This window comes from Sus scrofa, chromosome 5 (genome assembly GCF_054392235.1).
Source record: "Sus scrofa isolate SSC_HxYL_T2T_F1_AM1 chromosome 5, Sscrofa_HxYL_maternal_Yorkshire_Landrace_v2.0, whole genome shotgun sequence".
Taxonomy (NCBI): Eukaryota; Metazoa; Chordata; class Mammalia; order Artiodactyla; family Suidae; genus Sus; species Sus scrofa.
Window position 1 is genome coordinate 20919800 of NC_139387.1, and position 26862 is coordinate 20946661.

The window sequence follows — 26862 nt, forward strand, 5'->3', positions numbered from 1 at the left end:
CATATGCCTCCAGTTCGGTCTTTAAAAAAGAAAGCGCCGCTATCTCTTCCACTCCAACGCAAGTAAATCACAGAGAAGACCCAGCTCTTCCTCCGCTTCCGGACGGAGGACCATAGAGATGTCGGGGGCAGCGAGGCCTCCCGGCGTAGCCATCGAGAGGCGCAGAGGACGGCTAGAGCGTTGCTCACCCGGCGGCTTCCGCTTCGTTAGTCCTCCTTCCCAACATGGCGCAGTCGGTTAACATTACCGAGCTGAATCTGCCGCAGCTGGAAATGCTCAAGAACCAGCTGGACCAGGTGGGAATAGGCCCCCAAAGACACCCCTTTCCACCTCACTTCCTTCCCGCCACGCGTACTCCCTCGCTCCCCATTCTTCCCCAGCCGAGGGAGGAGGTTTCCCTTCCCAGGCAAAACCCCGACTCGGTCCCAGCACCCGCCCCTTCCCGGCGGTGCCCTCCTCTCCCACCAGCCCCCGTACTAACCCTCATTCCTCTTCTCTCTAGGAAGTGGAGTTCTTGTCCACGTCCATTGCCCAGCTCAAGGTGGTACAGACCAAGTATGTGGAAGCCAAGGACTGTCTGAACGTGCTGAACAAGAGCAACGAGGGTATGCGGTAGGCGCGTGAAGGCAAGCTGGGGGTTGGGGCGAGCCGGCTTTTCCTCTCTCTTCCTTATCCAGTTGTCCTTACCTGAGACGAGAGAACAGTCCTTTACGTATTGCATACTGCTGCAGGAGCCCTTTGCATGTTGCCTTGGAAGACTTGAAATGTACAGGACATTCTTCTCCTGTTGCCCCTATTTCCATACTTATTGCACAGTCTCTGGGCTCTGTGCGGTGCTGAAACTCCCTTGAACGTGTAAAGGCTGGAGAAGTCCACCTTCCCTACATGTTTGTCTTAATTGCTTTCACAGGGAAAGAATTACTCGTCCCACTGACGAGTTCTGTATCCTTTCTGCAGGAACTGTTTCCCCGCCCACTCCTTTTCTCCCTCACCCCCGACCCTGCAAAAAAGGGCAGAGGTTCTAATTGCTCCAGAGATTCTGAGAATACTCAGAACACACTTCATAGCTCTGCTATCTCATTGGAGCCAACATCCAGCTAATGTTTGGTAAGCACCAAGGTGTATGTAGAATTGAGGTGTGATTTTTTTTCCTTCGCTGTTTGAGGATATAATCTAATAGGGAGATAAAACTGGTGGTTTACACTTTTGACTTGTTTTTTGGGTTCTTTTGCCTCACCCGCAGCATGTGGAAGTTCCGGGGCCAGGGATTGAATCTGAGCCACCTCAGAGACAACACTGGGTCTTTAATCTGCTGCACCGCAGCAGGAGCTCCCTACCCTTTTTACTAATAACTTAGAAAACAGAAGCAGTGGAAGAAGAGAGGATATAGAGACAAGGGGTTTGGCTCTGTTTATTAATCCTCAATTTTAGTTTAATTGTGGATCTTATTCCTAATCCGTTGTTCCTGAGAAACCTGGATTGTGTCTATCTGTTGAGTGTTTTACTTGAATGAGCCAATTGTGTTAACAGGGCACCTATAAACTGCACCTGAGAATTGATAGGCTGAAAAGGAAACACAGGAATAGCCGCATAGTAGGGACTGCTTAGATAAGGAACATCAAATCTATTGGGAATGACCTACTTCATGGTTGGGAGTGTTAAAGGAGAAATGAGGCTGGCTTATCACTTTTACTATTTAACAGCATCAGGAAAAATCATTCCAGGAGTTCCCATTGTGGTGCAGCAGAAACAATCCACTACTAACCCTGGCCTCCCTCGCTGGGTTGGGGATCTGGTGTTGCCGTGAGCTGTGGTGTAGGCTGGCAGCTGCAGCTCCGAATCAACCCCTAGCCTAGGATCTTCCATATGCTGCAGGTGTGGCCCTAAAAAGAAAAAAGAAACACTGCATCTAGTCTTTATGGAGTTCCCATCATGACTCAGTGGTTGATGAATCCGACTAGGAACCATGAGGTTGCGGATTTGGTCCCTGGCCTTGCTCAGTGGGTTAAGGATTCGGCGTGGCCGTGAGCTGTGGTGTAGGTTGCAGACGCGGCTGGGATCCTGCGTTGCTGTGGCTCTGGCATAGGCCGGCGGCTACAGCTCCGATTTGACCCCTAGCCTGGGAACCTCCATATGCCGCGGGTGCAGCCTAAAAAAGACAATAAAAAAAGCCATCTAGTCTTTCTGGAAGGGCTAATGGGAAGAACTCTAAGAACTTCTTGGAGGGTGGCAGTGAGATCAGGGCAAGATCAGCATGTGTAATTTTCTCCATAAGGAACCAACTTCCCTGTGTCTCCCCCTTGGAGTGTGTAGGCCTCCAGATTATCTGATCCCGGTACCTTTTAAGTTTTTAGAAAAAGGGGTTCTTAGGAGGTCAAGCAGATGAGCCGACAGGAAATCATGACTCATGCTGGGCTAGTTTTCCCTTAATCCTCGCTTCTCAGATGTACGTCCCTGGGAAGTTGCATGATGTGGAACATGTGCTCATCGATGTGGGAACTGGCTACTATGTAGAGAAGGTGAGTGGAAGGAAGCGTATGGATGCCCCGCTGAGGAGGCAGAGGGAGTTTAGGGAGAGATCCGGAGTGCACAAAGAGGTCTCCTCTTAGCCCCTCCTTCACCTCTGACCTTCCAGACAGCTGAAGATGCCAAGGACTTCTTCAAGAGGAAGATAGACTTCCTCACCAAGCAAATGGAGAAAATCCAGCCAGCTCTGCAGGAGAAGCATGCCATGAAACAGGGTAAGCTTGGCCTTGGGCACCTCTTCACCATTTCTACCTCCATAATAATCAAGAACATGAATTGCAGCGTGAACCATGGCGGGTGTCCCCTTTGTTGGATTAAAACCATGGTTTTCTCTTTGGTGTCTGGATGTATTATTCTTTAGATGCTGTGCATCACATATCCGCTATTTCTAGATTCCTGGGTTCAGTGCTTGAGAAATTTAGAGAAAGGAAATCCCATCTGTGTTTTTGTGTTTGAGATCCTATTTAATGTAGATGGAATAGGGAAAAAGATGCATGTAAATGAACACACAGGAAAGAAATAAAGCCCTAACTAGCTATCTACTGGCAAGTAAAGCTTTGGCTGTGCCTTAGAATCACCTGGAGAATTTAAAAAGAAAACCTGGGCCTACTCCAAATCAGCTGCAGTTGACCCTTGAACAGAGTTGGGCTTTGGGCACCAGCGCTTCAAAAAGTAGAAGAAATTCAGTTCTGCGTTTGCCACTCAAGGATCATGTAGTGCTATAGTATTTACTATTGAAAAAAACCCATGTGTAAGTAGACCAGCACAGTTCAAACCCATGTTGTTCAAGTCAACTGTAAATCCATCTGTGGGCGTGGGGGCGTGTTCCAAGAAGCAATGTTTTTTGTTTTTTGTTTTTTTTCTTTTCTCTTTTTTAGGGCCGCATGCAAGGTATATGGAAGTTTGCAGGCTAGGGGCTGATCAGAGCTGCAGCTGCCAGCCTACACCACAGCCACAGCAATTCAGGATCTGTGCCTCATCTGTGTCCTACATCACAGCTCACAGCAACGCCAGATCCACCACCCACTGATTAAGGCCAGGGATCAAACCCACATCCTTGTAGATACCAGTCAGATTCACTTCTGCTGTGCCACAACAGGAACTCCAGCAGTGCTTTTTAAAAAGTTCCCCAGGTGATTCTATTGTATAGTCAGGATTGAGAATCACTGTTATAAAGGCAGAAATCTTTTCAGTGTTATAATTTTCTGGTTATATGTGACTCTTTATATGTATTTTTTTCATTTTTGTTCTTTTTTTTTTTTTTTTTTTTTTTTTTTTGTCTCTGAGCCTTTTCTAGGGCTGCTCCTGCGGCATATGGAGGTTCCCAGGCTAGGGGTCGAATCGGAGCTGTAGCCACTGGCCTACACCAGAGCCACAACAACGCGAGATCTGAGCCGTGTCTGCAACCTACACTACAGCTCACGGCCACGCCAAATCCTTAACCCACTGAGCAAGGCCAGGGATTGAACCTGCAACCTCATGGTTCCTGGTCAGATTCGTCAACCACTGCGCCATGACGGGAACTCCTGTGTTTGTTCATTTTTATATCCCAGTGGTTATCATCTTTACTGACACATCTTAGACTCTATAAATTTGTGTTATGTGTGTCCTCCACAGCGGCTCACTGAGTTAAAGGTTTTATTAACTATGGTATGCTGTCTGCCTGTCACTTTTCCTGAACTTTGGGTTCTCCCCTTTAGCTTCTGACCAAGATCTGATTTTTTCCCGACAGCTGTCATGGAGATGATGAGCCAGAAGATTCAGCAGCTCACAGCCCTGGGAGCAGCTCAGGCAACTGCCAAAGCCTGAGAGCTTGTTTCAGAAATGGGATGGGGGTTCCTGCTTCAGGAGCCTTGGACTTTCTGAGCGTGGTTTCCTAGAATTGGGGAGGAGGAGGGTCTTGTGTATTAACTAATAAATGTGCCAGCTGGGCAGAGTGTTGGTCTTTTCTTGCCTTAAGCACAAGACGAGTGATGAGATGGGAGGGCGGTGGTGAGAGGGCGCGTCCCTTCCCAGTGCCTAATAAGCAGGTGTGATGCAGTGCTCATCTTGGCGGCTTCACCCTGGGCCCTTGGAAGAGCAGGTATGGGAATTCAGCTCCCACACTTCCGGGCAAGGCTGGTTGCTGTGGGAACGGTGGCAAGCGGAAGGCGGTGCCAGCATTTCCCCTTCCGGTTCAGCGCCCTCCTTCTGGGTAAGCTGCATGGGACAGCGCTTCCTGCGCGGTCTCCTACCTCTGCTGCTCCCGCTGCCGCCGGTGCCAACCCTTTGGGGTCCGCATCGCACGCTCAGCCTGGAGTTCGTCTTGCCCTCCAAAAGGCCCCGCAGCCACCTCATGGCTCCACCCCGAATCGGGACGCACAATGGCACCTTCCACTGCGACGAGGCGCTGGCCTGCGCGTTGCTGCGCCTCCTGCCCGAGTACCGGGTACGATTCACCCAAACTGACCTGGGGGCAGCTGGCGAGTCTTGGGGCGGTGCACGTCCTCCTCCTTGAGGGGTCCCTGTGGTAGTTCGCGTGGCCTGAGTTCCCCTTCTCTCCTCCCTGGTTCCCTGGAAGCCCAACGTTAACCCTCTACCCGTGCGACCTTAGCAGCCCCGTCGCCTCTTCTGTCCCCTGCAGGATGCAGAGATTGTGCGGACCCGGGACCCCGAGAAACTGGCTTCTTGTGACATCGTGGTAGACGTGGGTGGAGAGTACGACCCTCAGAGACACCGATATGACCATCACCAGAGGTAGGTTCCCACATACCATTTCTTCAACTTCCTTGATGTCAACTTTACTCAGCGCTCCAGTCCACCATCGTCCGTGTCAGCGAAGGGAAGTGCCTCGCCCTGGAAAGCAAACTGAATTCTATGGGACTAGCGTCTTCCATCCTTTCCCACTGCCCGGCGCTCATATCTGGTCTTAGGCCTCTGGTGGCCCCCGTCAGTCCCCAGGCCCCTCTTGACTCACGTCCCAGTTTGGCGCAGTCGGGCTTTTCTTCTACCCGGACCATCATCACCCCACTGAATACTCCACCCAGGATTAATCCTTTCAGGTGCCCTTGCTGCCCCACCTTAGACTGCTGGGCTGTGTTGTCTTCCACTGAGAACTCTTCTTGTAACCCTTTATCCATAGTACCATTCCAGTCCTTTTCCCGTCCTCAAGTCCCTGCCTCATCAGACTCCCTCAGTGAGGAATTTCCTTTCCTTTCTAAGGAAATTGAGCTTTTCCTGCGTGCACATCCGCACTTTCTCACTCCTGAACATGTCAGCTCCCTCCTTCCAATTCAGCAAACATTTCCTTCTGTCTGCCCTCATCCAATGTGTCACTTTCTGCTCTGGGACCTCACATCACAATTCTCCGCCAGGTTTCTACCTTTTTTTTTTTTTTTTTTTTTGTCTTTTTGCCATTTCTTGGGCCGATCCCGTGGCATATGGAGGTTCCCAGGCTAGGGGTCCAATCGGAGCTGTAGCCACTGGCCTATGCCAGAGCCACAGCAACGTGGGATCCGATCTGCATCTGCAACCTACACCACAGCTCACGGCAACGCCGGATCCTTAACCCACTGAGCAAGGTCAGGGATCAAATCCGCAACCCCATGGTTCCTAGTTGGATTCGTTAACCACTGAGCCACAACAGGAGCTCCCTCTAAGCTCCCTCTACTTTTTTTTTTTTTTCCTTCGCTTTTTTAGGGTTGCACCTGCAGCATATGGAGGTTCCCAGGCTAGGGGTCAAATTGGAGCTGTAGCCACTGGCCTATGCCACAGCCACAGCAATGCGGGATCCGAGCCATGTCTGTGACCCACACCACGGCTCACGGCAATCCCGGATCCTTAACCCACCTAGCAAGGCCAGGGATGGAACCTGCGTCCTCATGGATTGGGTTCATTAACCACTGAGCCACAACGGAAACTCCAGGTTTCTACTTCTTGCCTACAGCAAGAAACTCTGCTTGAGCCTCTCACATCTTGAAAACAAAGGAGTGAAAAGACCCCAAAACTTTCCCTCACATACACCACAGAGTTTAAAGCAGTTGTCTCTGAGGGTTCATGAAGAGGTTTTAAGTTTATTTCTCTCCCCCTGCCTCTTTCCCTCCCTCCCTCTCTCTCTCCTTTTTGTTTAAGTATATGCGTTACTTTCATAAATGATGTTAGAGGAATGCTCCCTGTACTTAGAGCCTAACCTCTCACCCTCACTTCTCAGCCACTTTTCAACAAAAGAGCTGACCTGGCTCCACATCCCTTCCAGTTCATTCCGTTCATCCATCCATTCAGTCATTCATTCAGCCAACTCTCTCCCAGTCTCTCTACTAGAAATGCTTGTGGAAAGGGCACAGTGACCTCAATACCAAACTCAGGTTGCTGGCTGAGGGTCTCACCTTAACTGACTTCTTTATGGCACTTGACACTATTGACAGCTTTCTTTTTTTCTAATTATTGTATACACCTTTTTTTAAAAAAAAGCTATGCAGTAGTTGACACATAAATCACTATATGTAACATTTCTGGAATATAAAACATAAATACCCGTGCACTGATCTCCCAGCCTAGGAACGAGAACATTACTATTACCTTTGTATCTACACTGGGCACCGCTTCCCGTCCGCATCCCCCCACATCCCCCAGGAATGAGCGGCATCCTGAATTTTGTGTTCATCATATCCTTGTTCTTGTGTACAGTGTAGCACCTATGTTTGTTTCCATCAACTGTTTAGTTTTCCTTCTGTCTGAATCTTTGTTTTGTTTTGGTTTTTGGGGTTTTTTTGGCTGCCCTGCAGCATATGGAGTTCCTGGGCCAGGAATCAGATCCTAGCTGCAGCCACATGCCTGGTGATCGAACCTGTGTCCAAAGACGCAGCCAATCCCTCTGGAGGGTTATTGTTATTAGTCTTTATACCTTATGAATATTTTATAAATATTTTTGTATTTACTCAATATTTAATAATAATCATTAGAATGGCCAGTAAGGGAAAAAAAAATCATTAGAAAAAAAAAATGAACTCCCTTGATCCTTCGTATGGATTGGTATTTAGAAATTGCAGCTGTAGTTTCTTCTGCTCTAACAGCTGTCATACCTGTCCCCCATGCTCTGTCCTTGCATCTCCTTGCATCTCATCTCCATGCTAGCTGGCACAGTGCTCTTTCTGACACACACTGGTCTGCTTACACTCTTTTGATGGCTCCCCTTTACCCACAGATAAGAGCCAAACTTCATCTGCAGCATACAAAGCCTGCCATGGTCCAGACCCTGCTTCTCCATCCAGCTTTGTCATTTGCTGCTCACTCCTCAAGCCAAGCTCCTTTCTTGCAGTTCTGTCAAGAGATCTGTCCCTTAGCCATTGTACATGTAGTTCTCTCTACCTGGAATGCCTTTTCTCCTTCTCACCCTTTGTCTGTCTGGCTCACACCCACTAATTCAACTTTCAGGAGTGACCCGAAGGCTCTCCTCCTGAACCCTTTCCTCACCCTCCCCCTTTCCTTATTTATAACTGGCTAAAGCATTCACGTCACTGTGTGGGTGGGTGGGTGGGTGTGCGTGTCGGCCTTAGGTGAATGAACTTGAAGGCAGGGACAGGGTCTTAGTTTTTTCATCTCTAATATCTACAACACAAAGCCTGACATGTGGTAACCACTGCGTTAACCATGGTCGAATGAATGCATGAATGGAGACTCCAAGTTCAAGTCCACGTTGACCCCTGAGGTCAAGCCAAAGCTTCCCCAGCTGGGCCTTCTTCCATCTCCCTCAGTATTCCCCCACCCCCCGACCCCCGTGCGCACACACTGGGAGTGAACTGGGGCAGCTCTGCCTCAGCCCCACCTCCCTGTGCTCCTCAGGTCTTTCACAGAGACCATGAGCTCCCTGTCCCCTGGGAAGCCGTGGCAGACCAAGCTGAGCAGTGCGGGACTCATCTATCTGCACTTCGGGCACAAGCTGCTGGCCCAGTTGCTGGGCACTAGCGAAGAGGACAGCGTGGTGGGCATCCTCTATGACAAGGTGGGGACCTGAGGACAAGAGATGCCCTGCACAAGCATCTCCACCAGGCCGGTTAGAGTGGCACATGAAACTGGGCTCAGGTTAGGGTTCCTGACCCTTGCTGGCCCTCTGCCCTCTCCCTCAGTCAGGCTCATCTTCTCACAGGGGTCTTACTCTCCCCTGCCTCCATCTGAGGTGGCAGTGAGAAGTACATGAGCTAAAGTATGGGGAAGGGCTTTGAAACACCATAAAGCATGACTGATGCACAAAAAATGATTATTTAACAACTTAGTAATTGAGAAGGCTGCTTATGTTTGGTTGCGTGTGGCTGAGGTTCTGGCTGCCCTGAGGTGAAGGGCAGCCTATTTTAGGCACCACTAAATTCACTAGAAGCACGTGAGTTGGGAACTAGGAAGGGTTGGATTATAAAAACCTCTTGAGGTTCCACCAGCGCCCCTTGCAGGCAGTTTAGCAGGTGCCTGTGCTTGTGGAAGAAAGAAGCAAGGCTCTTGGCCCTGACATGCGTGTCGCTGGACACCTGCTTGACTCTACTCCTGTGAAGTTCACGAGTCAAATTTCAGATTCAGTCAACTCTGTTTTTTGCAGTTAGGCTGTTGAGTTCAGTTCTGTCTTGGTTTGCCTGTTTTCCCTTATGACGCAGCATTAGTGGGATCCAAAAAGGTGAAAAAAACTGCAGCTCTTGGAATACTAAGGTTTTGGACTGGGTCAGTTGTATGTATTGTATGTATGTATGTATATATGCATGCATGCCTTTTGTCTTTTTTTAGGGCTGCACTTGCTGCATACGGAGGTTCCCAGGTCTAGGGGTCAAATCGGAGCTGTAGCTGCCCGCCTACACCACAGCCACAGCAACGTGAGATCCGAGCTGAGTCTGCAACGTACACCACAGCTCAGGCTAACACTGGATCCTTAACCCACTGAGCGAGGCCAGGGATTGAACCTTAGTCCCCATGGATGCTAGTTGGTTTTAACCACTGAGCCACGAATGGAACTCCAAGACTGGGTCAATTTTCCCTTCTACTGTGAGGGGTTTCTAAACGATTGAACTGAGAACTAAATTACACCCAAGATCTTTACTTTTATTTAGGTATAATTTATGTACAATATTGGCTATATTCCCTGTGCTATACAGTATATCCCTATAGTTTATTTATCTTTATACTCAATAGTTTGTACCTACCTTTTTTTTTTTTTTTCTTGTGGCAGATGGAAGTTCCTGGGCCAAGAATCAAATCCTAGCCATAGTGGCAGCAATGCTGGATCCTTAACCCACTGCCACAAAGACAACACTGGGTCTTTATTTTATTTTATGGCTGCACCCACAGCCTACGGAAATTCCCAGACTAGGGGTCAGAGCCACAGCAACTCAGGATCCGAGCCATGTCTGTGACCTACTCCACAGCTCACAGCAATGCTGGATCCTTAACCCACTGAGCAAGGCCAGGGATCGAACCTGCAACCTCATGGTTCCTAGTCGGATTTGTCAACCACTGCGCCACAAAGAGACCTCCAACACTGGCTCTTGAAACTGCTGCCTGTAGCCAGCCAGGCATTCCAGTTTGTGCTTCTCAATCTCCTCCCCCTATCTTGCCCCTCCCCCTTCTTTCTCCCCACTGGTAACCACTAATTTGTTCTCTGTGTCTGTGAGTCTGCTTTTTTGTTATATTCGCTAGTTTGTTGTATTTTTGAGATTCCACATATAAGTGATGTCATATAGTATTTGTCTTTAACTTACATCACTAAGCATAATGCCCTCCAAGTCCGTCCATGTTGCTGCAAGTGGTAAGTTTTCATTTTTTTGTTTTATGGCTCAGTAATACTCTATTGTTTACCACATCATCTTTACCCATTCATGTGTTGATAGACGCTTAGGTTGCTTCCGTATCTTGGCTGTTGTAATGCTGCTGTGAACATTGGGGTACATGTATCTTTTCAAATTTAGTCTTTTTGATTTTTTTTCAATTATATACCCAGGAGTAGAATTGCTGGGTCAGGAGTTCCCAGCGTGGCTCAATGGAAAGGACTCTGACTGGTATCCATGAGGACACAGGTTCGATCCCTGGCCTCACTCAGTGGGCTAAGGATCCGGCATTGCCATGAGCTGTGGTATGGGTCACAGATGGGGCTCAGATCTGGCATTGCTGTGGCTGTGGTGTAGGCTGGCAGCTACAGCTCCAGTTCAACCTCTGGCTTGGGAACCTCCATATGCCTCGGATATGGCCCTAAAAAGACAAAAGACCAAAAAAAAAACAAACAAACAAAAAAAAACTAATTGCTGGGTCATACTGTAGTTCTATCTTTTAACTTTTGAGGAACCTCCCTATGGCTCTCCATAGTGGCTGAACCCACATACCTTCCCTGCAGCAGAGTACAAGGGTTCCCTTTTCCTAGCATCCTCACCAACATTTGTTACTTGCAGTTTTTTTGTTTTTATTTCTTGTTTTTGGCCACACCCACAACATGCAGAAGTTCTCAGGCCAGGGCTCAAACCTGAGCCATAGCAATGACAAAGCCAGATCCTTTGATCCCTGAGCTACCAGGGAACTCCTTTAGCTTGTGGTGGTTTTCTTGTTTTGTTTTTTGTTTTTTGCTTTTTAGGGTGACATTCGCAGCATATGGAGGTTCCTAGGCTAGGGGTCAAATCAGAGCTACACCTGCCAGCCTACACCACAGCCACAGCAATGTGGGATCTGAACCACGTCTGCAACCTATATACCATAGCTCACGGCAACGCCAGATCTTTGACCCACTGAGCGAGGCCAGGGATTGAACCTGCACCCTCATGGATACTAGTCAGATTCATTAGCAGCTAAGCCAAGACGGGAACTCCAACTTGTGGTATTTTTGATGACAGCTGTTCTGACAGATGTGAGGTGATATATCGTTGTGGTTTTAATTTGTATTTATCTGATGATTAGTTGATGTTGATGGCCTATTGGCCATCCACCATATGTTGTCTTTGGGAAAATACCTATTCAGTTCTTCTGCCCTTTATTTGGGTTACTTGTATTTTTCTTTTGGCTGCACTTGCAGCATGCAGAAGTTCCCAGGCCAGGGGTCAAACCTGCACAGCTGTAACCAGAGCCACAGCAGTGACAGCACCAGATCCTTAACCCAATAAACTACAAGGGAACTCCAGTTGGTTTTTTTGCCTTTTTTTTTTTTTTTTGATGTTAAGTTGTATGAGCTGTTTATATCTTTTGGATATTAAAATTACACCCAAATTGGAAGTTCCCATGCGGTGCAGCAGGTTAAGAATCTGGCATTGCCGCAGCTATGACACAGGTTGCGACTGTGACTTGGGTTCAATCCCTGGCCTGGGAACTTCCACATGCCACAGGTACAGCCAAAAAAAATTTTTTAATGAAAAATAAATTACAACCAAGTTTTACCTGAGTCTCAGGTTGGGGTCCAGACCAGGAAGTTCTGGGCATAGGAGTCTCCTTCAGCTCTCCCTGAGAGTAGCACTTTTACATACCCCAGATGTGTTGATTCGTAGGCCTTTTTGTAGGGCAGTTTTGCATTAAACACTGATATCCCATATCCTTTCTGCCTCCAGATTCTTGAGGCACTATCCTCCCATTTCTTTAGGCTCAGCAGATGCAGCAGCTGCTGATGCCATGTGGCACACCGTGGGCTTGCCTGGACCACAGCCCAGCTCTTGATGTCCAGTACGCATCTCCCCCCACCTCTGACTTGTGTGCTTGGCCAGACCCCCCTGTACCTTGTGAACAGCCTATTCAGCCTACCTGGAGACTTAACCTCCCTCAGCATGGAATCCGCTCCCACAGAGCCTTGGATGGAATGCGAGACCCTCCTTGTTCAGAAGGCGGCAGCTGCCTCCCCACACCTGCCGCCTTGGCTTGGGCTTTGAGAGGCAGTAGAGTGAGCACTGGATGAGCAGTCAGGTGGCCTGACTTCCAGCGCCAGCACCGAATGCTCTCTGACCTTGAGCAAGCTGCCCCACTCGCCCCTTCCTCATGCAGTTACTGCTGGAGCTCCTCGCAGGGCTGTTGTGCAGATTAAAGACTGTCTGTGCAAACTCTGACCCCTAGAAAGCTTTGGTAGGCAGAGCATTTCTCCCACTGCTGCCTTAGATGTATGAGAACTTCGTGGAGGAGGTGGATGCGGTGGACAATGGGATCGCCCAGTGGGAGGAGGGAGAGCCTCGGTACGCGCTGACCACGACCCTGAGTGCCCGGGTTGCTCGGCTCAATCCCACCTGGAACCAGCCCAACCAAGACACTGAGGTGAGCAGGGCCCCAGGGGAGAAAGAGCCCATGAAGCGAGTGTGAACCTCAGGGGAGGAGATGAGAGGGGTTGCTCCCGTCAAGCCGTAGCAAAGTCGGAAGTTCTAACCCGCACCGTGGTTCTCATGCCCATGTGATTCCCAGGCCGGGTTCAAGCGTGCAATGGATCTGGTTCGAGAGGAGTTTCTACAGAGACTAGACTTCTACCAGCACAGCTGGCTGCCAGCCCGGGCCCTGGTGGAAGAGGCCCTGGCCCAGCGGTTCCAGGTACGGGGCTGGGAGGAGGCACTGTGGCTCAGGGGTTAGGGACTGCCGGCAGGCTCCTGCTCCCACCTAAACCTTCTCGCCCTGCCACGCTTCCCTCCCAGGTGGATGCAAGTGGGAAGATAATAGAACTGGCAAAGGGTGGATGCCCCTGGAAGGAGCACCTCTACCACCTGGAATTGGATCTGTCCCCCCCGGTGGCCATCTCCTTTGTCATCTACACTGACCAGGCTGGACAGTGGCGGGTACAGTGTGTGCCTAAGGAGCTCCATTCATTCCAGAGCAGGTGAGGCCCTAGGGGGACCACCCTGCAGCCCTCAGGCCTGTTTTGACCCTATCAGAGGAGGAGGCCACTAACCTTGACCTCTGCTTCCCCCTCTCCCCGCCCTGTTCCTCGAGGCCTCCATTTGCCCCCCAGCACCTCTGTCTTTCTGCTCACTTGTAGGCTGCCCCTGCCAGAGCCATGGCGGGGTCTTCGGGATGAGGCCCTGGACCAGGTCAGTGGGATTCCTGGCTGCGTCTTTGTCCATGCCAGTGGCTTCATCGGTGGGCACCGTACCCGAGAGGGTGCCCTGAGCATGGCCCGGACCACCTTGGCCCTTCACTCAGCACCTCTACCTCCCACAAATCCCCTCGGCCAATAAAATGTTTTCCATCTCATACTGACTAAGTATTGCTCCGGTTTTGCCCCGCACCATTCTGGGAACTTGCTGAAACTTGGGGAATGTACATCTATTATACTGGGTATTTTCTCGGCTTTGCTTTCCCAGTCATTTGAAAACCATCATCTCCTAAGGGTAAATAACTTGACCACGTTCACAAGAAGTGACTAAAAAGTGAGAGACAAGATTTTAACCTAAAGTCTGTGCCTTTTTTTTTTTCTTCACTATACCCCAGTGCAACTCTCTAGAAAAGGTAGAATCTTATAGTTGAGTGGAAAACAAAACGGGACATTGGTTTTGGTGTTTTCTGGGGTTGGGGGAGAGGTTGGCCAAGCCCACAGCACGCAGAAGTTCCCGGGCCAGGGATCCAACCCATACCACAGCAGTGATAGTACTGGACCCTTAACCTGCCGAGCCACCACGGACCTCCAAGGACCTTTTTTATTGGAAGTGGGAGTGAGGGGAGTGAGCCCGAGCAGGGGGTGGTCCTGGGAGAGGGTCCCAAGGGGCAGAGACTGGGGACAACTCAGTAAAGAGGGGCAGGTCATGAATAGAGCCTCCAGCCCCAGCTGGGGGCTCTTGGGTTCGGCCAAACACTGGGCTAAACCGTGGAAACTGGGCATTGACAAAGTACAGAGGGATGTGGGCAATCCGGCCTGTGGACCAGCACTGCAGAGAGAAGGGAAAGAAGACTCCATCAGAGCCTGGGCCCAAAGAAGGCCACAGGCAGAGCAACCCTGCAGCCATGGCCCTTGGCTCCCCAAACCCCAGCAGCCTGGCCTACTCACCACGCTGAGCAGAGCTCCTTTATTGAAGGAAGGATGGAAAGTGATGAGCTGGGCCTGGGCTCCGGGCTCCCCCTGGATGATGCCACTGGGGGAAGAAGGAAAGGTCGGGGGCTGCTGGTGGCAGAAGCAGGTGCAGTCCTCTCGGTTTGGGGTGGGAAGGCCAGTGAGGAGCCCACACCCAGTAACCTGCCCAGCACTTACCAAGGAAGTAGCTCAAACACAGGGCTGTTTCGAGTGCGAAAAAGGAGGATGACTGGTTTACCATTCTGGACCCGTGGATTTCCTGTAAATGGATGCGAGGGCAGGAGGACATTCTAGAGGCAGAATCCTGGGGCGGGGGCTGGAGGAACTGCAGCCAGGCCACGGATACAACAAACCGATGGAAGACGCCTGCGGCTGAGCAAAGGCCTTCCTGCCCACCCCTTACCTTTCATGAGCACAGCCAGCCGCTCCCCGCTGGGGTCCCAGACCATGGAGTGAGCCTCTCCCCCAAGCCTGCGGGGTGAACAGCAGGTTGGGAGGGCTCGGCATGGCCCCGCCACCTTCGGCTCACTGTCCCCTCACCTACGCAGCTCACCTTTCCTCTCCATCTGGTGTCTGTACAGTTGTCTCGGACAGATCTGCCACGATGGTTGCTGACTTCGCACCCCCGACACAGCCCTTCCCCTCACCTGCAGGTCAGGCAGAGGCTCTTAGGGGCAGGGAAGGGCCTCCTCGCCACCACAGGCATCCACGCCTCTCAGGTCTCCCAAGCTCCTTGCTTCCCTTTATGCTTCAGAGCAACATATTCCAGAGGGTCTCCGCCTCCTCCAACCACCCCAAATACTCTGCATCCGAAGGGTCTGCCTGACTCACCGTGTTCTGGGAACAACAAGGAGTAAATCAGCGGGTCCCCCAACACAGTGAACAGCAGGCGGCTTCCATCAGGGCTCCAGCAGCCAGTCTGGGGTCAGGAGCAAAAAGCAGAGCGGGGGCGGGGGGAGGGGGGGTGTCTATGGAATATAGCGGGGCGAGCGGGAGGAAGAGAAGCAGAGGAGGGGGCGCAGGCTCAAGGGAGCGGGCCTGGCCTACCCCGCTGGCCTGACGCAGTCCCCTCCTACCTGACATCGCCCGGACAGAGTAGGCCACCTCTCGCAGGTCCACATCTGGGCCTCCCAGACCCTGCGCCAGAGAGAAGCCGGCCGCAGCTTGAACTTACTCGCCCGTCCCAGGTTCAGGTCAAAGATGGGACCAGGGACAGAAGGCTGCTGCCACTGGCTGTTCCAGGAGCCTACTGCCTTTCTCTAGGTCAGTGGTTACTGATTCCCACCTGCCCTGCCCGGCCCCACTCACCGAAAGACCGCTGAAGGCGTGGTAGCCAGGACTTTGCTGCCATCTGGGGACCAGAGCAGGTTGGTGACCCCGCCTCCCCGAAACCAGGGAAGCGGAACACAGGTCTCTGTTGAGACGTCCCACACCTAAGAGACGGGCAGGAGACAGGAAGCTCGGGCATCCCTATCCCCCCAGAGGGGGCTACCCTTCCTCAGGATGCAGAGGACCAGAGAGGGGAGGAAGCAGGAAAGGGACTGGGACACCAGGAGGAAACAGCTTCATATTTACAAGGACAGCAGGCGAGATTTTACATCTGAGGGGAAAAGCGGCTGCAGCGCCCTCCCTGCCTAAGTTCAAAGTCTCCTTCCCCTGGCGTATCTCCCGCCACCAGGCAAAGGCGGCTCCTTCCTCCAGTCTGAGGGGTGGCAGAAGTGACCGAAAGAGGGAAGGGGCTCAACTCACCAGGATGGCAGCATCCACAGGAGAAGCTGAGAGCAGCCGCCCCCCGCTGGGGGCCCAGGCCAAGCTGGTGACAGGTGTGTGCCCAGGGTGAGAGAGCACTTGGGCGCAGCCAGAAGAGGGTCTGCCGAGGGGAAAGGGGGTGCGGAGTCAGAAGGCCACAGAGAGAAAGCCCTGTGATTCTCTCCCCGTGCCTCCTCCTGCTAGAACTTCCCAATCCCAGCGACCACTCTGAGCTCAAGTCCAGGCTGGGAAACACGAATAAGGATCATGGAGTTTAAAAAAGGGGAAAAAAAAAAGGAAGAGCCGTCACCAGGAGGAGGTCCAGAGAAGAAACAGGATGAAAGGGAGTAAGCCTGAAAAGATAAAAACTTCTGACCAGGGAGTTCCTGTCACGGCTCAGCAGAAACAATCTGACTAGTATCCATGAGGATGCAGGTTCGATCCCTGGCCTTGCTCAGTGGGTTAAAGATCCGGTGTTGCTGTGGCTGTGGCACAGGCTGGCAGCTGTAGCTTCAATTCGACCCCTATCCTGGGAACCTCCATATGCCACAGGTGCAGCCCTTAAAAAAAGACAGAAAAAAAGCTTCTGACCAGGGAGTTCCCATTGTGGCTCAGTGGAAACGAATCCAACTAGTATCTATGAGGATGCAGGTTCGATCCCTGGCCTCACTTAGTGGGTTGGGGATGTGGTGTTGCCACAAGCTTTGGTGTAGGATTTTTTTTGTTTGTTTTGTTTTTAAGGGCCGCTCCTGCGGCATACAGAGGTTCCCAGGCTAGGGGTCGAATCTGAGCCATAGCCGCCAGCCTACACCACAGCCACAGCAACACTAGATCTGAACTGCATCTGAGACCTATACCACAGCTCATGGCAACGCCGGATCCTTAACCCAGTGAGCAAGGCCAGAGATCAAACCCGAAATGTCAGGTTCCTAGTCAGATTCATTTCTGCTGCGCCACGACGGGAACTCCTGTGGTATGTAGGTTGCAGATGCGGCTGGGATCCCGAGCTGCTGTGGCTGTGGTGTAGGCCAACGGCCACAGCTCCATTTCGACCCCTAGCTTGGGAACCTCCATATGCCACAGGTGCAGCCCTAGCAAAGGCAAAGACAAAAAAAAAAAAACAAAAAAAAAAACTTCTGACCAGTAAAGCTAGAAGGTGTGGAGCTAGGGAATTGCACGCTCTGCTCTGGATGAGAGCCCTCTCCCAGAGGGCCATGCTGCCTGGAGCCTGAAGTCGTCCACGACACCACCTCAAGTTTCCAATGACTTCTCTTTCTAGAGCCATCTGTCACTCCCCAGAACTCCCAAAGCCATCTTTGTCCCTTTCCTTGTCCCTCCTCTGTGCTCCCATTATCGCCTTTTGCTGGTCAAAGGTGGCGCGTGTGGGGAGGGACCTCCCTAGGCTGGGAGCCAGCTGAAGGCACCAGCTGTGGTCGTCAGCTTTCTATCTCCAGAGCCACATACTGGGCTCCAGTAGGTAGAGGCTACAATCTGAATTAATGTCACCCTGTCCCTTTTCTCTCAACAGTAACCACCTTTAGCTCTAATGAGGTTTAAGTCACTCCACTATGCCAGGCTGGGGCTTGAACCTGCACCTCCACACTGACCTGGGCCACTGCAGTCAGATTCTTAACCCACTGCACCACTGTCTACAACTTTTTTTCTTTTTTTTTTTTCAACTTTTTTTCTTTTTTTCTTCATTCCCGGGCCAGGGATCAAACCTCCCCACAGCAGCAACCTGAGCCAGTGCGGTGACAATGCCGGATCCTTAACCTGCTGCGCCACAAAGGACCTTCTACAACTTATTAACTTTACAATAAATCAGTTCATAGACATCCATCTCATTCTTTTCAGTGGCTCAACTAAATAGATGAACTATAATTTATTCAGTCGCACCTCCACAAATGGACATTTCAGCTGTTTATAATGCTTTTTTTTATGGCTGCACCCAAGACATGTGGAAGTTCCAGGCCAGGGATTGAATCTGAGCTGCAGTAATGCTGGATCCTTTAGCCACCATGCCAGGCTGGGGCTTGGACTTGTACCTCTACATCAGCCTGGGCCGCTGTAGCCAGATTCTTAACCCACCACACCACGGCAGGAACTCCCTATAATTTTTTATTATTACAAACAGTGTTGAAAAAATATTCACTATATCTTTATGTACTCATTCATTATTTGTGCAGACTAGAATATTAAAACAGAATTGTGGGCAAGTTCTTTTGTGGTGCAGTGGGTTAAGGAACTGGCGTTGTCCCTGCTGTGGCACAGGTTGATCCCTGGCCTGGGAACTGATGCATGCCATGGGTATAGCAAAAAAAAAAAAAAAAAAAAAAAAGGTGTTCCAGTTGTGGCACAGCAGAAACAAATCCGACTAGGAACCATGAAGTTTCGGGTTTGATCCCTGGCCTCGCTCAGTGGGTTAGGATCCTGCGTTGCCGTGAGCTGTGGTGCAGGTCGCAGACATGGCTCAGATCCTGCATTGCTGTGGCTCTGGTGTAGGCCGGCGGCTGAAGCTCCGATTAGACCCCTAGCCTGGAAACCTCCATATGCCGCAAGTATGGCCCTAAAAAGACAAAAGACAAAAAAAAAAAAAAAAAAAGAGAGAGAGACAGTTTTGGAAGTTCTCATTGTGGCTCAGTGGTAAGGAACCAGACTAGCATCTGTGAGGACACGGGTTCGATCCCTCAGTGGGTTAAGGATCTGGTGTTGCCGTGAGCTGTGTGTAGATTGCAGACACAGCCCAGATCCTGCATGGCTGTGGCTGTGGTGTAGGCAGGCAGCTGCAGCTTCAACTTGACCCCTCGCCTGGGAACTTTCATATGCCGAAGGTGTGGCCCTAAAAAGCAAAAAAACCAAAACAAAAGAGACAGCCTTTCCACTCCATCATCCATAGGAACACACTCCCCACAATCCCAGAAGCCCCTAGTTCTGCCCTTCCTCTAGATTAGAGCTTCTCAGCACCTCCAAGGTGGCCTTAGGTGCGCCTCTTCCAGAGCCCTGGGAAGTGCTACGAGGACAAAGAACATCTCCCAGGCCTCCTCACCACCCCGGCATGGCCACAGCCCTTGCCAAGCTAAGACTGAGAGAGCCGGCACTCACCGGGTAGACAGAGAGGTGGGGTCCAGAGTCCAGATGAGAATGCAGCTCTGGCAGGCCACCGCCAGGACGGAGGCGCTGAGGGGCTTCCAGGCCAGCGCCGCCACGTTCCTCTGCAGCCGGTGCTTCAGGGAGGGGACTATGGTGCTGGGGCGAAGGGGGAGGAGACCGAATCAAAGAAGGGACACTGAGGCTCAGGGGAGCCGAGTGCGGGAGAGGACGGGAAATCCAGGGGAGAAAGTTGATCGTCCAGGGCCTGGGCTACTGTGGGACAGGACAGGATGAAGGCTGGGTCTGGAAAGAGGAAGCACGCAGTTGTGGGGCCTCCCTGACCCCCGGCCCAGGAAGTGCAGGACTCCCCAGGCTCCAGGGCTGGAGAGGGACGGGGCACTGACCTTGCAGACTGAAGAGTCAGAGCCCACCCTGTACACCCCCACATACCTGTTGGCATTGTACACACGGATTGAGTCATCTAGCAGGGCCACTGCAAACTTGTTGGTGTGCGGGTGCCACGCAAAGACCCGCAAGCAGCAGCTGGACCTGGGGTGGGAGTGAAGAGTTGGAACTTACACTTCACCATACTCGACCCAGATTTTCTTTCACGTGAGGACATTATTATTTTTCACAGTTCCTTTGTTTTCTTTTGCTTTTTAGGGCCGCATCTGTGGCATATGGAAGTCCCCAGGCTAGGGGTCGAATTGAAGCTGCAGCTGCCAGCCTGTGCCACAGCCACAGCAACACTGGATCCAAGCCACATCTTCGACCTACAGCTCAGCTCATGGCAATGCCGGATCCTTAACCCACTGAGCGAGGCCAGGGATCAATCAAACCCGCATCCTCCTGTATACTAGTCGGACTTGTTTCCACTGTGCCACAACGAAACTCTTTCGCTGTGTCTTGTACTTCTTTTGGGGGAGGTAGAAGGAGTGAGAATGTGGGAAGCAGCTGGGAGGGGGCTGAAGGAGTCTCTGCCTTGACTTCCCCAGAGAAGTTCCGGAGTTCAGGGCTGCCTCCCCACCAAAGCCCCAGAGTGTGTCCACTCACCAGTTTGTGACTTGGGCAAATTCAGCAATCAGATCTTCGCTCCTGAGCTGCCATAACAAAGTGGACAGAGGATGCGGTGGGAGGAAGGGAGTTAACCTCTCCGTGTCCCACAGGACAGCCGGACTCTTCCCACCACGTGCGGTCTTCCCATCCTCCCCCCGCCACCACCTTAAGGGGCAGAAAGTGGAGAGGGGGCGGGAGGGGGGAGTAGCCGCCGGGGCGGGCCAGGGGAGGAAGCGAACTTACAGACAGATGGGGGAACAGGGAGCCATGGAGCGAGGAGGCCCATCGACAGAGGGCCAGGGCCCAGCTGGATGCCGTCTTCACCCACTCAAACACTGCGGGGTTGAGGAGGCAGCTATGATTGACCCATTCGCAGGGCTCTCGCTGGGCACCCTCCGAGGGCAAGCGCCCTCGAGCGAAGGCAAGCCCTCCCCACATCCTTCCACCCAACGAGTGCTCTGGACACCACTCTGGGGTACATGGGGTAACTACAGGGGGAAAGAGAAGATGCTGCCAGCGGAGATAACAGGGCCAAGCCACATGGGGCTAAAGGGAAAGGTAGGACCAACAGGTATGGGGATGAATTAGGGAGAATACGGAGGGGAGATGGCAACCATAAAACTAGAGAAGGATCGAGGCGAACCTACTCACCCTCCTCCTCCGAGTTTGCAATTTCATTCAGCACCCCAAAAACACCCACATCGCGCCTGAAAAGGAAGCTGTGAGTCAGATTACTCTCATCCCTTCAGTCTCCCCTCTAAGTTCATCCACTCGTTCAATAAACAGTTTTAAAAATAAGAACACTTACGAGTTCCTGTCGTGGCGCAGTGGAAACGAACCAATTAGGAACCATGAGGTTGCAGGTTCAATCCCTGGCCTTGCTCAGTGGGTTAAGGATCTGACATTGCCGTGAGCTGTAGTATAGATCCCTTTTCTTTTCTTTTCTTTTTTTTTTTTTTTTTTGCTTTTTAGGGCCGCATCTGCAGCATAAAGAGGTTCCCAAGCTAGGGCTCAAATCAGAGCTGCACCTGCTGGCCCACACCACAGCAACAGCAGGATCTTTAACCTACCGAGTGAGGACAGGGATGGAACCCACATCCTTGAGAACACCAGATGGGTTTGTTATTGCTGAGCCACAGGAATTCCCTATTGTCCTTTAATTCTGCCCATTTCACCAAAGAGACAAGCAAGTCTTAGAGGTCTTTTAGAGCTTTGTGCACATATCAAAAAACCGAGACTTGGAGTTCCCGTCGTGGCTCAGTGGTTAACGAATCCGACTAGGAACCATGAGGTTGCGGGTTCGATCCCTGGCCTTGCTCAGTGGGTTAAGGATCCAGTGTTCCCGTGAGCTGTGGTGTAGGTTGCAGACGCGGCTCCGATCTGGCGTTGCTGTGGCGTAGGCTGGTGGCTGCAGCTCTGATTTGACCCCTAGCCTGGGAACCTCCATGTGCCGTAGGAGTGGCCCTAGAAATGACAGAAAGACAAAAAACAAAAAAACGAGACTTGCCCTAAGACAGTGAATGAAAAGCCACAGTAGCCGTTTAAGCAGAGGAATAAGCTGATCATGCTGGCATTTTAGAAAGATCACTCTGGCTGCAGATTAAAAGAGGACAAGAATGGAGAGAAAGAGATGGGTTAAGAGGCTACTTCAGGAATCCAGAAGAAAAGGCCAATGTGGCCTCGGCCACTGAAGACAGAAAAAAGATTACAGATTTAAGAGCTTGAGGAAGAAGAATAGACAGGCTTTGAGGAACTAATCAGAAATTAGTAAGGTAAAGAGTAATATCAAGGAAAACACGGGGGTGATAATTATAGCAGCTAATACTGCTGACAGTGTGCCGGGGCTGGCCAGGTGCTTCACAGGCATCATCTAATGCAGCCATTATCACAACCCCACAAAACAGATATCGTTATCATCTGCATGTTTAGATGAGAGAACAGAGCGTGTAGAGGTTAATTACCAAGGTGAACTAGGTAAGAAGAAGCAGAGTCAGGATTCAACCTGTCTGTCTGCCCCAGAGCCTACACTCAAACTGCTTGCTCCTGGAAGACTAGAAAGGCTATTCCGTGAGATGAAAAACACAAGGAAGGAGCTGGTTTGGGGAGTTCCTGTTGTGGCACAGCAGAAATGAATCCGACTAGGAACCATGAGGTTTCGGGTTTGATCCCTGGCCTCGCTCAGTGGGTTAAAGATCCGGGCATTGCCATGAGCTGTGGTGTAGGTTGCCACGGCTGTGACGTAGGCCAGAGGCTGTAGCCCCAATTCGACCCCTAGCCTGGGAACCTCCATATGCCGCGGGTGCAGCCCTAAAAAAAAAAAAAAAAAAAAAAAAAGCTGGTTTGAAGAGAAATGAAGAGACTGATTGTGAACACACTGAGTGTGTGAAGCCTGTGGATGATCCGAGTGGGGGTGTTGGGCAGACGAGGGAACACCCAGGTGTGGCGCGTCAATCACAAGGCCAGCACAGGACCCCAACATTTAAGAAACATCAGGGGCGCTCCCTGCTGGCCTAGAGGTTAAGGATTTGGCATTGTCACGGCTGTGGCTTTTGCCACTGCTGTGGCTCGGGTTCAATTCCTGGCCTGGGAACTTCTGCATGTCACACGTGTGGCCAAAGAGAGACACATCAGGAAGAGAAGCAGCAGCTAGACAGGCAGGAAATGAGAATGACTTCTCAGACCATGAAAACATCACACAAGGAGAGACACGTGAATTAAACTGCAACGCAGTACCAGATAGCAAAGTTCAACAGCACACGTGCTGGGAAACAGGCACTCTCATACACTGCTGATGGGTGTGTAAATATGTACAGCTTAAAAAAGGGACTATATGGTAACAGTTCATGAAATTACAAATGAACATACCCTTTGAATCCAGCTACTTCACTTATAGGAATTCATCCGACACGTGACAATGATAATAACAAAGGCTAACTCTTGAAGGGATTAACATGGGCCAAGCACGGTTCTCTAAGTGTTTTACTCAATTAATCATCACTATAGGAGTTCCCGTCATGGCACAGCGGAAATGAATCCAACTAGGAACCATGAGGTTGCAGGTTTGATCCCTGGCCTCCCTCAGTGGGTTAAGGATCCAGTGTTGCTGTGAGCTGTGATGTAGGTTAAAGACGCAGCTCGGATCTAGCATTGCTGTGGCTGTGGCTTGCAGCTGTAGCTCCCATTGGACCCCTAGCCTGGGAACCTCCATATCCCGCAGGTGCGGCCCTAAAAAACAAACAAACAAAATCATCACTACAACCTTGTAAGATAGGTTCCATTTTATGGAAGATGAAACTGAGGAACAGAGTGATTAAGTAACTTGCCCAAGGTCACACAGCTAGAGCGGCACAGCCAGGAATTGACTCCAGGCAGTATGGCTCTGTCGATACACATGAAAAACAAATGACTTTGGAGTTCCTGTTGTGGCTCAGCGGTAAGGAACCCAACTAGTATCCATGAGGATACAGGTTTGCTCCCTGGCCTTGCTCAGTGGGTTAAGGATCCGGCACTGCCATGAGCTGTGGTGCAGGTCACAGGTGCGGCTCGGATCCCGAGTTGCTGCGGCTATGGTGTAGGTCAGCAGCTGCTGTAGCTCTGATTCAACCCCTAGCCTGGGAACTTCCACATGCTGCAGGTGCGGCCCTGAAAAAAAAAAAAGAATGACCTACACATGAGGTTATTGGCTCCAATCTTATACCTTGCTGAGTTTCAGGTAAAGGCTCTGAAAGTGATAATCACATGAGGGAGCAGGTTCACAAAATCAAACCAGAAAGGCAGGCAAGACACTGGAGATGAAATGCACAGCCTTCAGTTCCACACAAGGGACTGATGACCCAATACGCTGAATGAGAGACAGCTGTGAGCTAGAGAGGGCCAGGAAGCCCAAGGCGGAGGGAGAGGGATGGTGACCTCATTTCCTCCAGGATCTGCAGACCATGGCCCAGGAGACCCGGGGCCATGTCTCACCAAATGTTGATGCATCTCTTCCACACTTGCTCCCGGTGGTGGATGAAAGCAGTTCTTGTGCCATGGTCCAGCCTTCCGGGGGTCTTCAAGGGATCCTTGGTCAGGTTTAGGACAGGTAGATTGATCCACTGGAGCCAGAAGTGAGAGGTATAACACTGAGTTAGTCTCTTCCCCAGATCTCTACTGAACTCCCTACTGGACCTATAGCTGGGCTGAGGGGAAGAGGCCCCAGGGACCCGTTTCCAGGTCCACAAATACACTTGTGGGACTGGGAAACAGGTCTTAGCTCCCTTATCTGTAAAACTACAATAATATTTCATAGGGTTGTTGTGATTATTAAATCACATTATTAAAAGAGTTCCCATTGTGGCACAGCAGGAACAAATCCGACTAGTACCCATGAAGATGCAGGTTTGATCCTTGGCCTTACTCAGTGGGATATGGATCTGGCGTTGCCATGAGCTGTGGTGTAGGGCACAGACGTGTGTCCGATGCTGCATTGCAGTGGCTGTAGTGTAGGCCAGCAGCTGCAGCTCCAATTCAACCCCTAGCCTGAGAACTTCCATATGCCTAGGGTGCGGCCCTAAAAAGCAAAAAAACATATTATTAAAACATCTGTGGAGAACACCTGACTCGGAGCCTCCACCTTACATAGCAAAATCTCAATAAACGTCAGTTTCTCTTCCTTTTCCTTCCCAGGAAAAGCGCAGCGGAAAAACTCCCCAGGTTGCGGTTGTGCCTTCCTAGTTCTCCCAGACACCGTCTCCAACTTTTCCGAAGTTCTCTTGCACCCTCACATCCCCTACATTCACTCTCTCCGTTCTTTCTGGGCCTGCCCCACAGCTTCTCAGCATCCTTCATCCAACAATCCCACTAAAATACATTTCAGCCCTTCTATTCTTCTCCAGCCGGGGCCAGACTATTTCCAGCCCTCCAGTCTGGGGACCGCAACCCCGCCCCTGTCACACAGCCTCTGCTCCCCGATTCTCTCCGACTCCGCCCCCCATGCCTGTAGGTCCCCTCCCTCCTCGCCCCGGCCACCTGGCCCCGGAAGTCAGGAGGCGGACTCTCATAGCTACTGCCTGTCACCAGCTCGTTATTGTGCTCGTATAGGGTGACTTGTCCCCTAGGCGGCGGCGGAGGGAACAACCCCAAGGAGCACATCTTGCAGGTCCCCAGGAGGTCCGGAATCAGTAAACTCGCGGATCCCGCTCCTCCGTCTCTTAGTTCCCGGGCTAGATTCGGATGCGTACGGGTAGCCGCCTGGGACAAAAGACGTTGCAAAGCTCAACGGAAGTGAGTGGAAGGGCAACGGAGAAAGAGGACGCACGCGCAGTCCCAGGACAGACTTCCGGGGCGTCCTCGCGCGCCGCCTGGCGGCCGGAGGGGGAGAGACGCAGGCAGTCCGTAGAGCCGACCCCTAGTTGAAGGTCGGAGTGTTGGTTTGCTTTGTTTTCTTTTTTTCCTATGAGACTGCTGTTTTTCCCAGTTCCGAATTCCCAAACACCGTCCCCCACTCACTCTCAGCTCTCGGAAAGCCCAAAATAAGCCACGTTCAGGGAAGTACCTAATTAAACCCTCCTAGGACTGTGGATCGCCCAGAGGAAAATACCCGCTGTGTTACGGGCAGCTAGCTGGCTGGAAAGCTGAAGGAAGGTCAGGTGGAGCGCCTTGGGAGGGAGAGTGTTGCGCTCGCCCGAAACTAGAGCCCAGAGAGTTAAGCCTCCTGGAAGGAAAAGTGGGAACAGCTGGGAAACTTAACATTTCCTGAGCACTTATTATAAGTGCTTGTATAATCTTTGTAACAACCCCATGAGGTGGGTACTGTTCTGTCACCATGAGGAAAGTGAGGCACAGGGAGATCTGACCAAAAAATACCAAAACTAGGTGCTTTTTTTTGGTCTTTTGTCTTTTGACGGCTGCACCCACAGCATATGGAGGTTCCCAGGCTAGGGGTTGAATCGGAACTGTAGCTGCCAGGCTACACCACAGCCACAGCCACGTGGGATCTGAGCCTTGTCTGCGACCTACACCACAGCTCAGGCAACGCTGGATCCTCAACCTGCTGAGCAAGGCCAGGGATCGTACCCGCAGCCTCATGGTTACTAGTCGGATTCGTTAACCACTGAGCTATGACGGGAACTCCTGAAACTCATATTTTAAAAAGTGAGATTGGAGTTTCCTGTGATTCAGCAGGTTAAGGATCTTGTGTTGTCACTGCTGTGGCTTGGGTTGCTACTGTGCTGCACATTCAGTCTCTGGCCCAGGAACTTGTGCCTAAACCACCAGCAGCACCCCCCCTCCAAAAAAAAAAAAAAAAAAAGTGAGATTGATCCTACTGTAGCTACAAAGAATGGAACTAGAATTGGAGAGTCTAATACAGAATGAAGACTCCTCTTCCTTTTCTTCCTTTGGTCGTGTCAGAGGCATATGGCCATTCCCAGACCAGGGATCGAACCTGCTCCACAACAGTGACCTAAGCCACTGCAGTGACAATGGCAGTTCCT

General features: G+C 51.2%; 3 protein-coding genes across 15 annotated transcripts; 2 read left to right on the forward strand and 1 right to left on the reverse strand.

The window, feature by feature from the left end:
* Positions 1-205: 205 nt before the first annotated feature.
* On the forward strand, positions 206-4460 carry PFDN5 (prefoldin subunit 5). 4 transcript variants are annotated; one of them, XM_084955775.1, is made up of 6 exons: positions 206-296; positions 503-626; positions 911-942; positions 2445-2519; positions 2636-2741; positions 4259-4460. In XM_084955775.1, the coding sequence occupies exons 4-6, from the start codon at positions 2445-2447 to the stop codon at positions 4333-4335; spliced, it is 258 nt and encodes an 85-aa protein (XP_084811901.1). In that variant the 5' UTR covers positions 206-296; positions 503-626; positions 911-942; the 3' UTR covers positions 4336-4460. The 4 variants fall into 4 exon arrangements, with proteins under 4 accessions (XP_084811901.1, XP_005652622.1, XP_084811900.1 ...); XM_005652565.4 differs by having other exon boundaries at positions 503-605; XM_084955774.1 differs by lacking the exon at positions 4259-4460 and having other exon boundaries at positions 503-605; positions 2636-3125.
* A 250-nt stretch (positions 4461-4710) lies between these two features.
* Positions 4711-13680, forward strand: MYG1 (MYG1 exonuclease). Of its 10 annotated transcripts, none has more exons than XM_084955767.1 (8): positions 4711-4954; positions 5150-5262; positions 8347-9484; positions 11168-11473; positions 11832-12756; positions 12901-13023; positions 13125-13306; positions 13466-13680. In XM_084955767.1, the coding sequence occupies exons 5-8, from the start codon at positions 12604-12606 to the stop codon at positions 13662-13664; spliced, it is 657 nt and encodes a 218-aa protein (XP_084811893.1). In that variant the 5' UTR covers positions 4711-4954; positions 5150-5262; positions 8347-9484; positions 11168-11473; positions 11832-12603; the 3' UTR covers positions 13665-13680. The 10 variants fall into 10 exon arrangements, with proteins under 10 accessions (XP_084811893.1, XP_084811892.1, XP_084811891.1 ...); XM_084955766.1 differs by having other exon boundaries at positions 8347-9274; positions 10665-11473; XM_084955765.1 differs by having other exon boundaries at positions 8347-9945; positions 11265-12756.
* A 189-nt stretch (positions 13681-13869) lies between these two features.
* AAAS (aladin WD repeat nucleoporin) lies at positions 13870-25585 on the reverse strand. The gene is made up of 16 exons (XM_003355403.5): positions 25397-25585; positions 24356-24483; positions 21041-21096; positions 20633-20724; positions 20387-20433; positions 19784-19882; positions 19346-19489; positions 16244-16364; positions 15803-15927; positions 15571-15631; positions 15326-15413; positions 15048-15141; positions 14898-14965; positions 14672-14753; positions 14471-14555; positions 13870-14351 (listed from the first exon to the last, which is right to left on the reverse strand). Exons 1-16 carry the CDS (start codon positions 25517-25519, stop codon positions 14124-14126), a joined length of 1641 nt encoding a protein of 546 aa, XP_003355451.2. The 5' UTR covers positions 25520-25585; the 3' UTR covers positions 13870-14123.
* Between the last annotated feature and the right edge of the window lie 1277 nt (positions 25586-26862).